The sequence below is a fragment of the Rutilus rutilus genome (genome assembly GCF_951802725.1).
Source record: "Rutilus rutilus genome assembly, chromosome: 8".
Lineage (NCBI taxonomy): Eukaryota > Metazoa > Chordata > Actinopteri > Cypriniformes > Leuciscidae > Rutilus > Rutilus rutilus.
Window position 1 is genome coordinate 15,656,775 of NC_140222.1, and position 21,889 is coordinate 15,678,663.

At 38.3% G+C, this 21,889-nt stretch overlaps 1 protein-coding gene across 18 annotated transcripts in view; it reads right to left on the reverse strand.

Moving 5' to 3' along the window:
• Positions 1-21,889, reverse strand: part of LOC311295207 (pregnancy-specific glycoprotein 22-like) — a 135,187-nt gene that overhangs the window by 104,770 nt on the left and 8,528 nt on the right. For 2 of the 18 annotated variants that reach the window (XR_014628246.1, XR_014628250.1), the window contains exons 6-9: positions 21,769-21,797; positions 16,453-17,384; positions 16,156-16,211; positions 14,759-14,974 (exon numbers count right to left, since the gene is read on the reverse strand). The exons of 2 other annotated variants lie outside the window; for them this stretch is intronic. Coding sequence is in view for 5 of the 16 variants with exons in the window: in XM_084416447.1 (XP_084272573.1) it covers positions 17,325-17,384; positions 21,769-21,797 (89 nt within the window). In the remaining 11 variants the exon portion in view is untranslated. Of the gene's footprint in view, positions 1-14,758; positions 17,385-21,768; positions 21,798-21,889 lie in introns of those variants that run through there. 14 more of the 18 variants (XR_014628247.1, XR_014628251.1, XM_084416447.1 and 11 more) reach the window with 11 other exon arrangements.

Sequence of the window (21,889 nt, forward strand, 5' to 3'; positions counted from 1 at the left end):
AGGGCGGAGCAGGCTGCGGAGGCGACCCCTCGGGCAGAGCAGGCGGCTTGGGCGGTACTTTGGTCCACCAGAGCTCGTCAGCAGACCACCACGGAGGCCCAGATGGATCAGGAACCCATGGCAAAGACTGAAACCTAAGAAAAACTGGGAAATAAAACATAGACAGTGTATTCACAGCCCGTCGGGTCGAGGCCGGAAATACAACGGGTTCAATCAGAATCTCTGTGGAACTGTCTGAATCAGCATAAAGCTCAAAATCAGGTTCATGAATGGAAACTAGGCAAATAGGCAGTTCAGAAAATTCAGGGATAGACACGGAATAGTCAGGCAATTCATTTGTGGCCACTTTAGTCATGACAAGGCTACTAGAGCCGTCAGGAAATTCTTCCATAGTGTCTTGGGTCATGACAGGGCTAACAGGGCAAAGACAAAGTTCCTTTATGATCTCTGTGGTCGGATCAGGACTGAGCGAGAGTTCACAAATAGTCTCCTCGGTCGGTTTAGAACAGGGCGAGAGTTCATTGACAGGAAGATGATCACATGAATATTCAGGACTGGCTTCTACAATTGGGTCAGAACAGGGCCAAAGTCCATAATTGTCCTTTCTGGCTAGTTCAGGACGGTACCATAATTCATTGTTGGTCTGCTTGGCTGGTTCTGAACAAGATGGTAGTTGAAAGATTGCCTCCGTAGCCAGGTCAACACAGGAGGAAAGTTCATTAACGGCCTCTGAGACAATTTCAGGGCAGGAAAACAAGGGTTCAGAGATGATCTTCATGGCTGGTTTAGGACAAGGCAAGAGTTCATAATCGGCCTCCCTGGCCAATTCAAAACTGGACCAAAGTTCATCCCTAAACGTAATCACCGCGCCAGGAGCTGAAATGAGTGCCACCACCTCTGGATATTCAGCGGTGGTGTACGTGGCCCAGAAACACCATAAAGCGAGCCCCATTACGGGTAGAACGGCCGACGGGATAACCTCGGGAGTAGAAGGGCTAGAATGAGTTGGTTTGGGAATCCCAGCTGTGCGTACTGACACCAGTGGTGGATCCTCCACGCTGGATGCAAACTTCGGACGATGGATAAATGTTTCCCTCCCCAAAATGTTCTTGGGGAAATAGGTGAAGACTGACTCAGGGTTGAAGGCAGTCAGCGGCAAAGATGGGTCCAGACTGGATAAGACCAGCGGCGAAGGCAGCTCAGGGCTGGACAGAACCAGCGGCGAAGAGGGCTCTGAGCTGGGCAGGACCAGCGGCAAAGAGAGCTCTGAGCTGGGCAGGACCAGCGGCGAAGAGGGCTCTGAGCTGGGCAGGACCAGCGGCGAAGAGGGCTCTGAGCTGGGCAGGACCAGCGGCGAAGAGGGCTCTGAGCTGGGCAGGACCAGCGGCGAAGAGGGCTCTGAGCTGGGCAGGACCAGCGGCGAAGAGGGCTCTGAGCTGGGCAGGACCAGCGGCGAAGAGGGCTCTGAGCTGGGCAGGACCAGCGGCGAAGAGGGCTCTGAGCTGGGCAGGACCAGCGGTGAAGAAGGCTCTGTGAACTCTGGCTCGAGGGAAACGACACTCACAGACTCTGGCTCAACTGGGCAGACGACTGGCTCTGTAAGATCTGTTGAGATGTAACAGGGCTCTGGTGCGGCTGCCATTATAGGCACGGAAGTACCAGTGCATTCCTCTGCGACCCCCACAGTGAAAGACGAGCCAGTTAACAATAGAGCATAATCCAAAAAATGACAGAGCGATGTTCGAGGACCCTCATGGATTAATCGAGATCTTAAGGGTTGATTTATGCCGTCACAAAAAAAGTCAATAAGAACACAATCAGGCAGATCAGAAAAATATGCTAAATCCAAAAACTCCTGAATATATTCCTCTAACAGTCTCATGCCCTGTTTTAGAGCTAGTAATTGTTTTGCAAGGTTCAAACCTGACCAGTGTTCTTCAGAAAAGCCGCTGGATCCTTGTTTGGCTGAGTATTCTGTTACGATGGGACAGAGGCAAGAGGCGTGCGGATCCATGTGCAAAGCTTTTAATCAGCGAGATGCGTTCAAAACAGGCAGAGAGTAGTACAAAACCAGGCAGATGATCAGGACAGGCAGCAAACACTCAGAGTCGAAGGACAAAGCAGAGGTATCAGAGGCAGGCAGCAGACAGGGAGATATCCAAAACAGACAGGTCACAAAACGGACGGGCAGGCAGACACAGAAATGAACACTCAGTAAAGTTCACAATAGTTAACCAATACTCAGCAACCAGTGAGCTCATGTATCAGTAATTTATAGTCCCTGATATTGACTACAGGTGTGGAAATAATCAATGAAGCAATGAAGTATGGGAAATGTAGTCCAAAGTAACCTGTAACTGTGTGTGCAGTGAAAAAGTCTTAATCGTGAACAGGTGACCTCTAGTGGTGATAGGATGGAAACAGCAGGCATAGAATGTGTCACAAGTATCTTGTGATAGAACAAATTAAGTCATCAAAACCTTGTGATAAGTAATCACAAGGGCAGAGTTTGCTTTACCTAGTAACAGAGGGGTTTGCATATGAAGAACCAATCAAATAGTGGGGATATTATGTAATGCAGCCTGACATTTATGTCATACCTCTATACTATAAAAACTGTTGTATATGTGTTTTTCGGTGGGATTCTCAATGGAATTTGTCTGAGATCCTCCGGCCCTGCTTCTTGGGAGAGATTCCCTGAGAACTGCTCGGGAAGATCTCCTGGCCGTGATTAAAGCATTTAAAGGACATTTGCAGATCTGTTTGTCGATTTATTCCTGCGCAGGAAGCTAGTTTAGGGAAGCAAGTTAGTTAGAAACTCGGCCAGTTGTTGACTGAAGACGCAAGAGCCAGAGAGTTTAAGGTATTGGTGTCGAGAGCAGACGCCAGAGAGAGTTTAAGGTATTGGTGTCGAGTGGAGACGCCACAGATATTAAGATCAGTAGGGTGTCGAGTGCAGACGCCCCAGATAGTTAGGTTTAGGGAAAGAAATCCATGACAGTAGTTACTTCTTAGTTATTTTTCTTGAACCTTAATTAGTAGATAATTAGTAGTAGTTCTTCAAGAGTTATGACAGAAATCATTATTTATTGATTAACTAACTGTTACTTAACGCAATCATAAAAATATATTACATACTGATTAGTTAACACATCTTCCTTAGTAGTTAACAGTAGTGAAGAAGTAGTTAATGAATAATTACCTATTAGTTCTTCAATAATTACTTGTTAGTTATGCAGTAAGTAAGATACAGTATTCTAAAGTGTTACCGAAATATGAACATAGAAATGCAAATCTACATTATTTCAATAATAAAACAACTTATGTGTAAAGATGCAGCATTCTGCTGGTGTACAGATGAACATTGATATGAATGACGCTGTTTCACTTTGAGTTTAATGATAATTTAATTTCACCATATGAAGAATGCAGATGCTTTAAACATCCTGGGCCCTATCTTGCACCCAGCGCAATTGACTTTGTACACCGACGCATGTATCATTCCTATTTTGCACCCGCGCACAGCGGACTTTTCCCTCCACAGACGCACGTCGGTAGACTAGCAAATGAACTTGCGCTCCCGGGGGCGGTTCAGCGAAAAGAGGAGGCGTGTTCCGGCGCAAACGTTCCCTCATGCTATTTTGCGGGTTTAGAAAACAATTCCGCCACTGACCAAAAAAAATAGTTTAAAGTCAGTGGTGCGTTGCGCATGCTATTCAAATGCTATTTTAAGGGCGCATGCTTGGCCATAATCAATGTTGCGTGTGCATCATACACTTTGATTTGCAGTTTTCATTTTTGCAAATCATACATTATTACAATAGATAGATTGTGTTTTACGGCCCTGACGAGAACGTCGGTCTCCTCGGCTGTGAACCGTTCCTGGTGTGCGCCTGTCAAATCCGCCGTTATAATAGCAATCCGCCATGGAATATGCGCGCCTGCTCTTAAAGGGAATGTGAGATGTCACTCTGATTGGTTTATTTCACGTTACACCCAAACCACACCTATGAGTAATGTAGCTACTTCAGACCAACCCATTTTAGATATGCGTCGGGCGCAAGAGTCATTTATCCCGCCGGTATAATAGCAAGTGTCCAAGACCCGCCCACAAAGTTACTTCGTTTCGCGCTTGATACTTGCATTTCAGATTGTTAAAATAGGGCCCCCTGTCTGCGTTTGATTTATAGATAATCTGTAAATTGAAAGATAAACTCATACTGTGCTAGGAACTTTGTGCATGTGAAATTTGTTAATGCTGTTTTCAAAAACTGCAGCATTCAATATTTAATTGCATACATTAATGCTTTAACTCACAGATGAGATTTAGTTCTGTTGTTTTAATGCATCTATTGTTGTTGTTGCCCAAACAGGTCAGACTCGTGAAGAAGAGATGACATATGCTATTCCCACATTCCACAAAAGGAAAGCACATAAATTGGTAAGAGAATATATTCCTAATTTATGTTCTGTGTCTATGAATACATTTAGCAGTGAGTCAGATTAGATGTGTGTGATTGTGTTTTTGTATAAGGATCCATCACACACAACAGCAGCTTAACCGATATGTATAAAAGCCATGAGCTCTGTTACGTACTGCTCCGAGACACAAAGGTTGAGATCTAAATTCAACTTTTATTGAGCAATCTAGAATCGTAATCTAAACACGGGCAAAGGGTCAAGCACAGGAAGGCAGTCCAAACAATCAAACAGCTTTTCTACACAGAGTTAACAAGGCTATGAGGAACAGCTGATGACAATCATGGTTGATTAGTCTGGGTAGTGGGTTATGGGTAATGTAGTCCGGGGTAGAGTGCCCTCTGGTGGCTATCAAGGGCACTCCAGCTGTTAACCGTGACAAGATCATTATTCAATGCCAGAAACACTAAAAAAAATCTGCTTTGAGTAAGAATTTAGATTTTTTTTATTTATTTTTTAAATACATTTTTAAAGCAACTGAGAAACATTGAAAGAGTGCATGATATTACAAAAATATATTTACTTTAAATTTTAAATCTTAAACAGTCTAACAGGAAACTAAAACCTTCAGGAAATGATGCAACAATGATGCACATGAGAGATGCATTTGCACGACAGTCCATGAGCAAATGCATTTTTTAAAATCAGTCAAACTTACTTTTATAACACCATAACTGCATGTACATTGACCAAGGTTTTTTGTTGTTGTTGTTTTTTGCATATCTGGCAGATTGGATCTTGTTACAGCAAAATCTCATATCAGATCAGATTTTTAGTGTCCACTTTGTATTTACTTCAATACATTTGTGAATCATTGAAGTCAGAAAGTCACATATGTCACAACAAAATAATCTGTCTAAGATCTCTCTGTCTGCTGTAAGGCTCACACTTCTGATGTTTGTTTTTAGTATTATAATCTTTTGTTATGTATTATTTTACAGATTGTTTAAGAGGAAGACCATGTTGAGTATGCACCTATTGCCATACAATGATCAAACTGACAACCACTACACGTTTCACCAGCGGACATGCATTAGGATCATTCTTAAAGTGTGCTACTTTAAGATGGACTCCTAAAAACTTTTTCACAGGATTTTTTCTTTTAAGACAAGGACTTTTTTAGATAACAAATTATCTAAATCATATGGCACATTGCAGCATTTTCACGTTCGACTCTTAAAGTTATTTTTTTATTTTTTATTTTTTGGTCTTAAAGAGACCATGTGTGTAAATCTCTCTCACTCTTTTTTTTTAAGTGCAAAATGTAAATGCGAAATAATCACCATGAGGAGTGGAGACTGCTGTGGTCTCATGTATTCACATCTGTACAGAAATGTGGTTTGATCTGTTGGAAAAACAGGTTATGCATGAGCTTGTAACTGCTATGTGTTTGTGTTAATGTCGGTGTGAGAGTGTGTATGAGGTGTCAATGTGTGGTTAAATGTTTTTTTTTTTCATTACTGCTCACATGAACCTGTTTGACTTGCTTTAGACAAAACCGCTTTACTACAAAATACTAAATCCTACTTAAAAAAATCTCAAACTAAAGAGAGATGTTACTGTGTGAATGTGAAATATGAAATATGGAAAATGCTCCAATATTTATTTGTATTTTAATTAATTAATCTATATTTTTAGTTCTGATTATCCGCTTGTAGCATGACATCGAAGTCATAACTGGTCACTCCTAAAACTCCTTCAGATATTAACACCCAATGATAAAAACTTTGACGACAAATCGATGACACCCCTTACATGGTTTTTATGAGTTATATGACACCTACAAGAAGTCACCAATCTGTAGGTGTTTGTTGAAGTGAAATGTCACACATCTCCAAAATGCTGCAACAAAATAGAGCTTCTTCTTCTTCTTTGGTTGTTAACGGCAGCTTGCATCCTTGACGTTGCATTACTGCCATCTTTTGGTTCTAGTTATTTCCCATATACAGTGGGTATGGAAAGTATTCATACCCCCGGTAAATATGATCAAAAATGGCTGTAAAAAATAAATCTTTCATTCAAAAAATTTGATCTTTCATTACCCCACCGGCAACTATAGTTGCCGCAGTACATGGTTGTCATTTTCCTTTTGTAAATATTTTTCTAGATGTTGTCCATGTTTTATTTCTCAATGAAATGCAAGCAAACAACCAAATAAAGGATTTCAAGAAAAAAAAAAAGGTATTCACTTCCTCCCTGTCACATGAGCCTGTCAACTTCCTACCCCTATTTCCAGGAAGCAGGGCGAAGGCAAATCCTCCCAAAGAAAGGTCATTTTCATGTTACTAATAAGTATTTTTTGTTGACATATATATATCTACATAATCATGAAGGTCTCTAGAATCAGCCAAACAAAACAAATCTTACAAGAGATCTATAGTTTTTTGAATACTTAGTCAAAAGTCCAAGCGGCAACTATAGTTGCCGGTGGGCAAATGCCTTGTAAGTACATATATCATGGGAAAATGGGGTATACTGTGTTAATAGGTTAATAAATCAAGTTTATTGGTCTTGTTTAGTGCATAAACATAACTTAACCCTTTAAATGACATCTCTATATAGATATTTTTCTTCATTCTGTTTATATGTATTTATTTATTTTCATTTAACTTTTTGATACACAATGCCCTGTTATGGCTGCACTTTGTTCTGCACTGTTCCACAACTTTAACCCTTGTGCGCTGTTCGTTTGCGGTTTACAGTCAGGCTGTTTGGGATCTGAGAGAGCCCAGGCAACAAAATGTTATTTTGTAACAATATATATATTTAAAAAAAAATGTAATTTTACTCAGTTTATTAATGTTTTTACTCTACATTTGGACATTTTTACTCCACAAAATGTTCAAAAAAAGAAAAGAAAAATTCTCCAAAAATTTGCCTTATAAAATACCCACATTTCTAACTTTCATTCATGGGGATAACATGGATAATTTGACATGGTTTAGTGTAAGATTTTTGGCCAAATCTTGGAAAATGCAGTTTTAAAAGTAAAAAAAAAAAAATCCCTTTAACCAGTAGATCATTTAGCTTTTAGCTGCAGAGCTCTAAAAGTACTAAAAGTTTCAAACTAAAAGACATCTTTTCACAAGTTTTTCCAGTTAGATTAATATCTACATATAATGAAATCACAATTATAACAATAAAAGTTACTTTCTGTCAAAGTTTGGCAGTTTTTGTACTGAAAAAAAAAATCAGTTTTTCAATAATGTTCCATTATGATTAGAATCAAACCTGATCAGGATGTTACAAAGAGAAAAGTTGGAGATTTTAGAGTTTATCATTTATTTCAAACATCTGTTTTTCATATAATTCTACAAATTTAAAGTGTGCCACTTCATTTCTGTCTGTGTGTTCTGTGTTGTTTCTGATTTTGAGGATGAATTTTGTCCATTGATCAAATTAATTTGATTCTAATCATAATATAACATTACTGAAAAACAGATTTTTTTTTTCAGTACAAAGAGTGCCTAAACTTTGACAAAAAGTTATTTTTATTATTATAATTGTGATTTCATTATATGTAGATATGAGTACAACTGGAAAAACTTGTGAAAAGATGTCTTTCAGTTAGTCAAAAAGCAAATAGTAAATAGTGGTGCTCTGCAGCCATCTACTGGTTAAAGTGATAATTTGTTACTTTTAGAACAGCATTTTCCAAAAGATGGGCAAAAATCTTTTAAAAACACTTAATCATGTCAAATTATCCATGTTATCCCCATGAATGAAAGTCAGAAATGTGGGTAAAAAAAACCTGAACAGCGCACAATGGTTAAGGCAAATGGATTTGTTGTTTGTTGTGTTTTCATATTCAAGAGATTATAAGCTAGATGCAGTTTTTTTGGGGGTCTGCATCAAATGTTTTTCGACTTTTATACATAATAAATTTGTTTATGAATAAAGATTGATCTGTTGAAAGCAGTTATTTTGAGATAAATGCCAAATGTTCTATTTTTTATTCATATTTTACATTGAAGGGGTGCATACAACATATTTGCCCACCGGCAACTATAGTTGCCGCACATTCAAATATGATTTTCAAGAAAGAAAAAAAAAACCTGGGGAAAATAAATGCAGAACATGTTCACATAGGACACTATTAACAGGATTATATGTATGAAACCATTCGGAAAAATTTGGGCACAAATGGGTTAAAAAAACTGGCCAAATCTAACCTTTCATTGAAGTAAAATAATTCAAATTGGGGGGGAAATAACATTATGAAATAAATGTTTTTCTCCAAAACACGTTGGCCACAATTATTCATACCCCTAGAATGTTTTATGAATAAAACATCTCTGAAGTATATTCCCATTAATATTGACCTTTTTCAGCACACCAGGGTGACTAGGAACATGAAATTGTCCAGCCATGGACATTCATGGACATTCTTGTTTCACAGGATTTTAAATATGAGGAAACACAAAGGCCAAATTCCCTTAATCATCCATCACAATGAGTAAAACCAAATAATACAGTTCTGATTTGCAGCAAAAGATTGTTGAGAGTCACAAAATAGAAAGTGGCTGTAAGAAAATAGCTAAAGAATTGAAAATACCCATTTTGACCATCAGGGCAATAATTAAGAAGTTATAATCAACTAAAGATGTTACGAATCTGCCAGGAAGAGGACGTGTGTCTATACTGTCTTAATGCACGGTGAGGAGGATGGTTTGAGTGGCCAAAGACTCTTCAAGGATCACAGATGGAGAATTGCAGAGATTACTTGAGTCTTGGGGATCAGAAAGCCTATAAAAAAAAATCAAACAATCCCTACATCCCCACATGTTGTTTGGGAGGGTTTCAAGAAAAATGCTCCTCACTCATCCAAAAACAAACTCCAGCATATTCAGTGGTCAGACACGACTGGAACTTCAAACGCCACAGGGTTATATGGTCAGATGAAACTAAAAAAAGAGCTTTTTGGCAGCAAACACGCTAGATGGGTTTGGTGCACACAAGGATAAAAAGTACTCCCATGTGTACAATTTAATATACCACTGGATCTTTAATGTTGTGGGCATATTTTTCTGCTGGAGGTCCTGGACTTCTTGTTCAGATACATGGCATCGTGGATTCTATCAAATATCAACGGATAAAAAAATCCAAACCTGACGGCCTCTGCTAGAAATCTTATAATGGGCCGTGGTTGGATCTTCCATCAGGACAACGATCCAAAACAAACATCAAAATCAACACAAAAATGTGTTAGGGAGCACAAAATGAAGCTTCTGCCATGACCGTCCCAGTCCCCTGACCTGATGAGTGGAGTGAACTGAAGAGAAGAAGCACCAACATGGATCTGGGAATCTGAAGGATCTGGAGAGATTCTGTATGAAGGAATGATCGCTGATCTCTTGTCAGGTGTTCTCCAAACTCATCAGGCATTATAGGAGAAGACTCAGAGCAGTTATCTTGGCAAAAGGAGATTGCAAAGGTATTTACTAAAATGGTATGAATAATTGTGGCCAACGTGTTTTGGAGAAAAACATTTATTTCATAATGTGATCCCCCCCCCAATTTGAATTCTTTTACTTCAATGAAAGGTTAGAATTTTGCCAATTTTTTGAACGAAAGATCAAATTTTTTGAATGAAAGATTTATTTTTTACAGCCATTTCTGATCATATTTACCGGGGGTATGAATACTTTCCGTACACACTGTACTTCATTCATCATATTCTTGTCATTAGTCCCGTTTTAGTCAGAAAACAAATCAAATATTTCATTCCTTGTTCATTCCTTACTGCAGTCCATTATACTCTTTACTCCATTTCCTATTAGTCCTATTTTTTCCATGTCTTTTATCATATCTATCCTCTGTAATTCATATTTTGAACAATTAATAAGCACATGTTCAGTCTCAGGTATTTGGCACTGATCACAAAACCCAGTTGGATATTTACCCATTATATGACGAGTGCTATTTAATTTCAAATTTTAATTCTGGTTACAATAGTCTCTTCTCTCCTGTTTCCTCTCTTATTTTCCACAGTGCCGACTCTTTTTTTTTTAATTGAGTAAAAATGTATTCCTTTTAATTCTTGGTCCCACCTTTGTTGTTCTTTAGTATATTTTCCCCACACTATACTCTTTCCCTCTGATCTTGAAAGGCTGATGACTGCTTCTATACTCTCTTATTGCAGTGCTTTCTTAGCGATTTTGTCTACCTTTTCATATCCTATAATACCCATATGTGCCGGGACCCACATAAATATAACGTCATCACCTTTATTCTTTATTTTTGAATAGATAGTGTTAGGGGTTAACAGTTTAGGACCCAAGGACCAGATGTTTGAGAGAAGACCAGGAGTCAGAATTATAATAAATTGAAGAAAAGTTTTATTGAAGATAGTTTGCAGTTTCATCAGCAGAAGTCAGCTTCAAGACTCACACAGGAGTTCGTAGGCCGCCCCGCTTAGTTACAAAGATCACAGCAGTTATACCATTTCAAAGGTCTAAGCTACGTCATTACTTCATGTTGAATGATTCTCACTGGCTAAGAAAAAGATTAACATAATTTTCCACACATACAGTGCTATGCATAAGTTTAGACACTGTTGTAAAGTTTTTCTTTCTTCAAAGCAGAGACCAGAAGACAGTTGGGGATCACGTTCAACAGAAGTTATTCTTTATTGAGAACTCCGCTGTACGTGGCTGCAGTACTTCCAACGTAATCTAACTCTAATACAGTATGCATTATAGTTATATACATTCCAAGGGGGAGGGATTACATAGAGGTGGAGACTCTGAACAAAGCATGCAAATGAAGTAGGAACACACCCTACTCTGAGTCCAATTGAATCAGCATAACTATTCACATGCTGATACTGGCCAGGAGCTCCAATTCCAAGGGCCATCCCAGAGCCATTAAAGAGAAAAGGTGAAAGTAAATCAACCTAACGATTCAACATCTGGGCTCCGAAAGGTGAGAATCAAGTGATCTGACTAATTTAAAACACAATAGAGAAAACAGATCTGGCAGAAAAGGAGACTCTTGCTGGAGACTCAATAAATCAGTCTATAAACTTTATCAGTTTATATACTATTGCAGTGGAAAAACTAAATTAAACATTTAATAAATATGTAATACAACAACACCCATGCTAAAGTTGACTAAAAAGAGGAATAAAAAATCATCTTTTGGAAATTGAACTTAATGCCTTAATTAAAAAAAAAAATAGGAAAAATCCAACCTTTAAGGACACCAATTTTCTTTGTGAATGAATAATGTATCGTAAATAAATAAATGTTCTTCCTTAAAATACAGGGTGCATAAGTCTGGACACCCCTATGTTAAATTCCCATAGAGGCAGGCAGATTTTTATTTTTAAAGGCCAGTTACTTCATGGGTCCAGGATACTATGCATCCTAATAAAGTTCCCTTGGCCTTTGGAATTAAAATAGCCCCACATCATCACATAGCCTTCACCATACCTAGAGATTGGCATGGTTTTATTTCAGTTAGCCTAATAGCTGGTTTGATTTGCATTGAGAGATGATCTTATGGAAAGTAGTCCATGCCAATCTCTAGGTATGGTGAAGGCTATGTGATGATGTGGGGCTATTTTAATTCCAAAGCCTTCACATTGGGACACAGTCATAATCGATGAAAAACATATAGGCTGCCTTCGGAGGACGCATTTCAAGGCACGTCAGAATCCAATGTTAGTTTCACTTCCAGTCTGAGAGACCTTCATTTTACTGATTTTTGAAGGCAGCATAGATGTATCCTTCACTGCCTTTGTTATCCCACAATCCTGTGCTTTCCATTCTGTGACAGTTGAGCAAGAAAAAATGTGAAAGTTGTGGCTGGTCGTCAGTTTGTGTGTAAATGTACATTTTTGATCAACGTTAACTTTTCAATTATGATTTCTAGCAAGATATTACTATTGTAGTCATTAAATATTATCTTAGTTTTCTCCTAAGCTTGCTTTATTTTTCTGATCATTAAACCGTTATGCTGCCTCAGAAGTCTGTCCGAAATCAGTTTTGTGAGTTGCCTTAGTTTGTGTGCAGACGCTGCCTGCAAAGTCATTGCCTGATAAGGCAGCGAGGCAACAAGTCACTGCCTAAGTTTTTGGACGCAGCGAAGTTTCTGTCTAATCAAGTGGGCGATTCACTTTGCGTCGGAATGTTCGAAGTTTGAACCAGACCTTGACGAGTCATACAAGTAATATGAAGAATTTTTTTTTTTTTTTTTTTTTATGTCAAAACCATGGTTCATTTTCGTAAGGGTTCTTACGGAGGTTTTTCCACAAGTTTTTAGCTGCTTTATTTTCACTCTCAAAGCTTTAAATCTTTAACGGAACAGTCAGGGGAAACCCTCATGCTGAGTTCAGAACTGCATACTACTCGTACTAGTTTTACTATCTTTCTATGACAGAAATAGTAAGAGTAGTATGTGGTTATGAATTGCTTTATGAGGCTTCATTTCCGCATCCCTACCATACACTATAGCCTGGAAATCCAGACCCAAATCTGAAAGATTAATGGTCTGGCATTGACTAATGAAAATCGGCCAGCTCGAGGGGCGGCACCAAGCATGCATTTGAAAATATTACTGCACTCAATTGGATAACACTACGACCAATCACAACAAGCCCCATACGCTTAAATACCAGCGGAGCTAACTGGTAGATTAGACTCTTACCGTACCCAATCGGTAAACCAGCAAAAACGGCCTTCTTGCAAAGGAAGGATTCAAGTGCCGTCTACTGTTCCTCTTTTAGATAAAAAGCCAAGTCTAACTCGTTCATTGTAGTGGCCAAAGCCGTTTCAAACAACTGGTGTTCATCCATAGCTATCTTGCAATGTTTACTAATGACTTCGACGTCACAGCGCTGTCGTCATCTGTTTAGAAGATGATCACTCTATAAATGATTCACTATTTGCACAGTTCAGTTATTTCTAATAACAAACTCAAAAATAATTGCAAACAAACATCAAATTAATTTAAGAAAATAGATTTTATATTGGCTCAACCATACAAATGAAAAACTATACAGCATAAAAAGACACAGCAGAATACTCAGGTTGTCCCTGACTCTGCAAACGTGGAGAAAAACATGCTGTCTGAACGACGCCTCGGACATTGTAACGTTAGCTATTTCCCCTTGTCTAGATGCTCTTATCCATAGCTCTTATCTTATACTAACTAGCATGGAAACAAGCTATGGTAAAGTCAGTGAATAAAAGACTAACACAATGATGAACAAGTAAAAATAACAAATGCAATAACATGTGGTTTGACTGAATAATTAAGTAAATATAATTTAATATAAAATATAATATAAATAAACCTCATTGCTTGACTTGCTACTCTCTGCTGACTCAGACAACGACATCTTCCGATCCTACGTCGGCCACCGTAGCTTCTCCTTCGAGTTTGCAAAGGGAGGGATATGCAGTGAGTGACTGGCTGTTTGCAATTCGCAAACCTCACCACTAGATGCCGCTAAAAATTACTCACTGCACCTTTAATCCAAACAATGAACACACAGGAGTTCACTGGAATTAGTTTAGCAAAACAACCTCCTAAAACGCAAACAACACTAATAAATAACTGAGAAAACAGAAGGCTTAGGCCATGTCCACACTAATGTGTTTTCATTGGAAAGTTTTCATTGCCTGTTATGTGCAATTCACTTTTTCACTGTTGCTAAAGATATGTTACTTTGCACACTCTTCATATCAAAACTGTTGGAAACTCAGAATCAAAGACCAGGAGACTTGGTTCTTTCTTCAGCAGGATTCTTTATTGAGAACACGAGCTGTCGGTAGCTGCAGTCACCAAGTCTAACTGAGTTCTCTAGAGTATAGTTTTTATACATTTACAAGGAGGAGGGACTTTTGGAGGTGGAGACAACTCAAAACAAACCAGAGGGATGATTTGATTCAATCAAGAGTCAGCATAACACTATTATTCAAATGATCCAATCAGCCTGACAGTATCACCCATACCTTCACATGATCATAGCTTAACTTGGACCATGACACTGTTCAGGAGGTCCATACAGATAAAAAGGTTAATGTCCGACACCTGGGTTGCTTGACTTAATCTTCTTTGAAATATCATCATCTATGCCTCACATGCTAAAATCAGTAACCTAAATTAAACATTTAATAAATTTGTTATTCCACACAATCCTACAAATATGGTAGAAACTGTGCTCACAAATGTTTACCTATGGCAAAACAATACGGCATATAATGGTGACTAAGATCAGCATGGACACATCAGTGAATGGCGAGATTGTCATGAACGAAAGAGAAGGCAAAAGCAGGTAAAATCATGTTTATTAGAGAATAAACAGAGAGTCAGTTCCTCACAAAATACAACACACTGGGGTGAGAGAGTGACGCAGGGACTTCGACGGGCAACCGGGCTGAAGGTGGATGGTGGATGAATGACGAGTCCAGTTCCAGAGAGTGAAGATGAAGACCATGAGAGAATGCCAAACGGGAACAGGAACAAACACCGGAAACACCACAACGATCTGACAACACAAGACACCAGTCACTAGGGTTGCCAACTTATGGAAAGGAAAATAATGGGCAATTGTGGTTCTTTATAGGAAAATAAGGGACAGAATAAGGGACACTCAAAATATGTGTACTGTACCACACAGTGCATATCATTTTAGCATCTGCAGTTAAATATGTGTACAAAAGATGTATAAAAGGTTCTCAGACAAACACATTTGGGTCATTTTGTGGAAAAATTTAACAAATTTCAGAAACTTTCCCGGCTCAAATTTTTGATTTTGTTAAAAACAATATTCTGAAGACAGAAGACACACGTAAATGAAGAAAGCCAAAATATTAGGCTACATGTGATGGAAGTATATTTACTGATAAATTACAGTTTTGTAAAATGGGTCAATATGACAATTTTCACCTGAGATTTGGAGTCAGATTACAGGGGAGTTAAAATGACTTTAGAACTGCATCATTATTTTACTTTAGGTCTATTTAGCTAAATCGGTTGACTTAAGCCATCTTTGTTTTATTATAGCTACTGTATGCCAACTGTGACATTTTAAAAATGGGAAAAAGCTATACTTTTGTTTTTTTGCCCAAAGTTTGCATGCCTGCAACTCATATTAAAAATATCTTAATATCCTTTTAGATTATAACTCTTAAAGTTTTCTTTTGGTTTCTTAATTTTTCAGGCCGAACATGGTTCATTTTAAGTCCCAGTAGGGATGTTAATGTGGCTCTATGAGTAAATAAGTACACGTTTTCAATGGTGGCACATTTTCTGAAGAACAAATACTGTTGAAACTAGAAATGTATCTTTTTTTTTATATATCAACACAATTGAAAATTACTGAGTGCCATAAATAGTATTTTTCCAAAGTTTGTGTGCCTGTAACTATAGAAGTAATAAAGATATCTTAATATCCTTCTATATTCTCATTCTTAATAAACTTCATTTTAAAGGCCCTATATTGCTCAATCCCATAGATATGATGTGGCTCCATGTTCAAATTGTTGAATTTTACCCATTTTCAATATATAGCTACATCAACGGATATTACTGTATCAACCTATATTCAAAACAATAAACATAAAAGGTGTATTTTTCTTTTGTCAGGAAGATACATATAGATGGCATAACATTTAAAAACACAATAACTGAACATCTTTGAAATGACAAAGATGGGGTCAAACATACTTTTTTATTTGATTATTTCCTGTTCATGTTCCTGGAATGTGGTGGCAGAGACTGGACTGATAATGCAGAAAATGCATGTGCATGTGATCATTTCAATCACACAGTGATCATTTTTTAGAATGCATTATGAATGCAAAAAAAACACACACACAAAAACAACCATTACATGATATAACATGCACTTTGAACAAATATAACACAGCCAAACAAGCTTCATGAAAAGAACTGAAAGAAATGGAGATCTATAATGAACAAACATCTATAATGGACAAATAATGAAAAGTTGTGAATCTTTACCTTGAACACCACACAGGTCTCCATCTTCCTTTTGCAAGAACTTGGCAGTAACAAAACTGATCAACATCTCAAATGCTTAAAGGCAGAATATTACAATTTACAAAATGCATGTTAAAACTAAATACAAAGATGAACAATTCATTTTTGCACATTTCCACAGTGAAGGCAGTGAAGGCATTTAGTAAAGTAAACATCATGTTGTATCATTAAACACACATTTATAAAATGTCAGAGCAGAAAATAAATTTTCTAGTTGTTTTCCGTCGTTTCCAGGCGGGTTCATGTTTAAATTGCGTGAGCTTAATTTGTCCATTAGATCAAACGATCTGAAAAAAACCCTCCCTTGAAGAAATCAGGACAGAAGTGACTGAAAGTGGACAAATGAGAGGGATGTAAATGGGAATGTGTCTCCCTCGTCTACTTGTGATCCAATCGACCAAAACACATCTTAAAGCCAGGTGTTAACAGGTCCTTAAAGTTGACCAATCTGGTTGAGAAAGGGAGACTTTCTGGTTAAAATAGATGTAGGGACACCAGCATCCAAAATGTAACATACTGGCACTGTCAAGATGCCAATACTTAAATGGTAAAGATGTAACATTAACAGTCAGGACCCATGTGTTGTTTAACTGACAATTGCCTTGTTGTGGCATGTGCACACATGATCTGTGAAGAGCGCTTGCATCTTGCAATATTAATGATTATGAATCTGATAAAAAAAAAAGATCAGTGCATTATTATTTCTTGCAGAAAAAATGCTGCTGCTAATGGTAAACAGAGATATAGAGATACTCATGCACTGTTCCTATCAGTATTTCTTTAGTAGCTCTAATAATTTTCATTACCTTTACAAACTGGAGAAGAACCTATTATCAGCAGGGATCAACGGCATCTCTTTCTGATAAGGGAATTGAGACTTCCAAACGATAACTCTGAAAGAAAACACACATTTACAGGAGGTTAAAACAAATGTTTTTACCTATGACAAGTGATTTCTGAATGCAGAAACACATGCTGAACACTTAGATAGTTTATACAAATATGAAAATTCTGTCATCATTTACTCACCCTCAAGTTGTTCCAAACCTGTATGAATTTCTTTCTTCTGTTGAACATAAAAGATATTTGAAGAGCGTTGGTAACCAGACAGCAGCCACTGACTTCCATAGTAGGAAAAAAATACAGTGGAAGTCAATGGCTACAGTCAATTGTGTGGTTACCAACATTCTTTAATATATTCTTTTGTTCAAAAGAAGAAATTCACACAGGTTTGGAACAACTTTAGGGTGAGAAATTTTCATATTTGAGTTAACTATCCCTTAAAGCCTAGTTCAGACTGTCAGTCCAAATCAGATTTTTGTGCATATCTGATTGAAATCCGATCATATTTAGTGTGAAGGCAAAAAAACACAAAAAAAAAAAACACATGAAATATGATTTTTACGAATCTGTTTTGGGCTACATGTGCAACATTCACACTTTGGTTTGCAATAAAGATGTTGACGTATTTACATGTAAATGTGTATCCACTGTGCTGGACTACTGTGTCTTCTGAGGCAGTGGCAGAAAGTTTCCTAAAACAACGTCTGACATTTACATTTTATGTGTAACGACTGAGTGCGAACCAAACACAAATGAATCTTCCAGGTGATTTGTTCAAACGTAATTCCACACAGAACTCAACATTCCAGAGCCCAAATCACCCATCCCGGCTCCAGCCAGGCTACACTAAGAACTTTTTCCCCTGGTTTCACAGACAGGGCTTAAGACTAGTCCTAGACTAAAATGTAAGTCTGAGCTGTTTCCACTGAAATAAACTTGCACTGACTGATCTTAAAAATATATCAGTGCCTTTTTAGTTTCAAGATGCACATCGGTAATGTTTTTTTTCTAAGCATGTTTATAAAAATTACTTAAATGTCCTAATTGATCTATGGTCTAATCCTGGCTTAGTCTAAGCCCTGTCTGTGAAACCAGGCCTTTATGGCCAAACTAAAGGAAGAACTTGTCAATGTGAGATAGCTTGGAAAAGAATGATTGGCTCAGAGATGGCAAAGCTCGGTGCTCGATCAAGATAACAGCAGAGAAGCTGCTGGACTCCACACAGACACAAAACAGACCTTAGTCTCCTTAGGAGCTCTGAATGACCCAGAGTTTTGAAATCACTTCAAACCAAAGAGACTGAGACTTTGACTACGAAAATACATAAAATCATCCCAAAACAATTATTGATGGACTTATAATCAAACATCATGCAACTACACAACTCTATATTGTGTCTGCAACTTATGTGTGTTTAATATGCTTAGATACCATATAATTCATGTAATTGGTATAACTATTAGGTGTTTGAATGAAAGTGTGTCGTGCTTCCTGTCAGCATGATCGCATGTTCTTAATTCAAAAGATGGCTTGATTGAAATCTGTGTAAAATGTTTCGTATTCTTATAATAGTAATGATGTCTAAACTGTGGCCTCTTGTTCGCTCTGCTAGTGCTGGAGAGCAAGGAGATCACAGATAACGCATGATTTACGATCAGAAGCGAAAAGAACGCCACCTCCTAAATTAAGACAGTGTCTAATTGGTCAGAACTGATCCAGGAGGCCGGACAAACATGCGAGTTTAAAATCTTAGACCCGAACAAAGTTTGCGCGCGCTCTCTCGAAAAGAATTCTCAACAAGGTTGAAAAAGTGCGCGATGGGAGAAGAGACCAGACAGACTAACCATGTAGACGCGCAGAGACAAAAGAACCCAAATCAAGATCAGAAGAATGGGTTCAACAGCTTCAATCGAGCCATCTAACTACTCTCGTCTCAATTTTCTTTCTTTCTTAGTTCTCTTATTTTCCGTTGTGAGTCTCGGTTCTAAGTTAAGTTTTGCGGCAAGATTTCGGTCCACGTTTCTTCTGCAAAGCCAGCTTCAACAAAGACATTCATCCATCCGCCAACACATCACGTGATTGGCCGCCCTAGACATCCATCCCAGCACAAGGACACCAGCCAACGGACCGGGAAAACCCCTTTCACGCAACAAAGGGAATCCCCAAAAAGCAGAGACAAGCAAGTACTGCCTCCAGACTCTTAAGCTAAACTGGTGTATTCGATACAGATTTAATAACCTAAGAAACGATAAAAGGGTTAAACTAATGGTTGATGGTTCGTTCAGGTCATGTCTTAAGTGCATATAGAAATTTGGGATTTCTTCCTCTTACCCTTAAACCTCACTCTTTCCTCACTCTTTTTCTTTCTGCAACTCGTACATAAACCATGCAAAATCTATTAGAGCAGTCAGACTGAAACGGATTTCTAGAAATATGATTTGAATAGGATTTCAAACCACATATAAACGTACCTCAAAACGAATTTTTTTAAATAGTATTTCATGTGATTTTTTGTTGTTGTTGTTGATCGATTTTAATCAGATATGCACAAAAATCAGATTTGGACTGACAGTCTGAAATCCTATTCAAAGTACATTTCTGAGAATCCGTTTCAGTGTGACTGCTCTGATCGGATTTCACATGGTTTGTGTCACCTTTGCACGTCACGTAAAACGTAAACGTCAGACGTTGTTTTAGAAAACATGCTGGAAGTCGCTGCTGAAACAAGGTTGTGTTGTTGCAAAATGTCGGACGAGCAGAAAATGACAATATACAGAGACATGCGCTGCATCTGAAATCCAATAGTTCTCTACTATATAGTATGCAAAAAACAGTACGCCAACATAGCAGTATGTCTGTTACGGTATGTTTATTTTTCCTTGTGTCTTTATAATATCTGTGTATGCTTGAGTTTCAGATCATCGCTGATTTGCTAACAGTGCTGCCGCCTGCCAGCGGTAATTGGATGATCAGCTGGTGCCTGGCGGTCCTTTTAAAAACTCTCTTGTCTCCGCTTGACAGACATGACTCATCAGTGCCCTCTGTCAAGCGGAAGAAATCATGGATCGGTTTCCGGGTCATAGGATGGAGGAGCCAGGAGATGAGGAGGGATATTGATAAGCACCCAGAGGGGACTGTTGCGGCCTCGGGTCGGTCGCAATGGCTCAGACTTCCTGCCAGCCACCAGATCAAAATATTATTTTCGTGTTTCCTTTGGTTGTGTGTTTTATTTAGAATGTGGTAATGTAGGAGAGACCTGCCCCTTTTGTTTGGAACTAATTTATCCTAAGTTTTTGAGGAGTGTAGTTAGGTAAGCTTTATTGTAGTTCGTTTTCTTTTCTTTGTGTTAGGTTATTTACGTTGCCGTTTAATTTTGTTAGATTTAACTCTGACGAGAATACAACTTACTTGATTTATTTCTCCATTCATTTTTGTTCAAATGAATTCTACTTTATTGTTATATCATTTTCGTTTGGGCCGTGGGTCCTTCTAACGAACCCTAACTGAGTTATTGTTATTTACTTTTGTGATTCACAATACATTCATATTATAATTTATTTTATTCACCTTATTTTGTATTCACCATTCGGTTCTTTTGATCTGACGGCGTGCTGGAAGCCTTTATACCCTTTTTTTTTATTTTTTTTTATTGCGTCTTACCTCTAGCGGACGTAATAGGGTGCTTCTCAATATCCCTCCTTACCTCCTCTCTCCTCCATCCTATGACCCGGAAACCGATCGAGCTCAGCCATCTTGAAGGACATCTCAATTCTCTAATTGCACTGCGAGGAGGCGAGGATCGAGGAGTGAGGATCGAGGAGTGAGGAGCTTCCTGAGGAGTCAGGAGCTTCCTGAGGAGTCAGGAGCTTCCTGAGGAGTCATAAGCGAGGATACACTAGGTGTATCCTTTGCAGAAGAGTTTTATCAACAATGTCCAAATTCATAGTATTCGAAAAACAGTAGTCAAAGTACCCGGATGAACTACTACTTCGGCGAGATTCAGAAGTACGGTGGACCCCTTACTATCCCAGTTTAATACGAGGCCACGGAGAGAGGATTTGTGAATGGAGGTGAAGGGATGAAATTGACGCTGGTAGGGCACATTTTCTAAAACCCGCGGAGACGACAGCATGGAATAAAGCCGCACATTCCAGCCCCTCCTACGGTTCTGCCACTGCTGTAGAAGATGCTGTTGCCCAGCCCGGCAGATACACATATAGACAGTATTTACCACTGACAATATGTAGCGGCTGTGCTGGACTACTGCGTCTGTATCTGAATTGCAACCATTCCATGTTGCGGTTGTTGTTTTGGGCCAAAGCAATTCCAATCGGAATATACTCAGATTTGAACTGACAGCAGTTCTCACAAATCAGAATCGGTTGTAAAATCAGTTTTTTTTTTTTTTGCAGACAGATTCAGTGCACATCTTACCTTATCAGGATTGTTCTGCCTCGTGATGCCTGTATAAACAACAGTAACAACAAATGAGATTAACTCAGATTACTTTAGTTATTTTAAATAAAAATACACATATTTTTTAAGATTTTTTTTG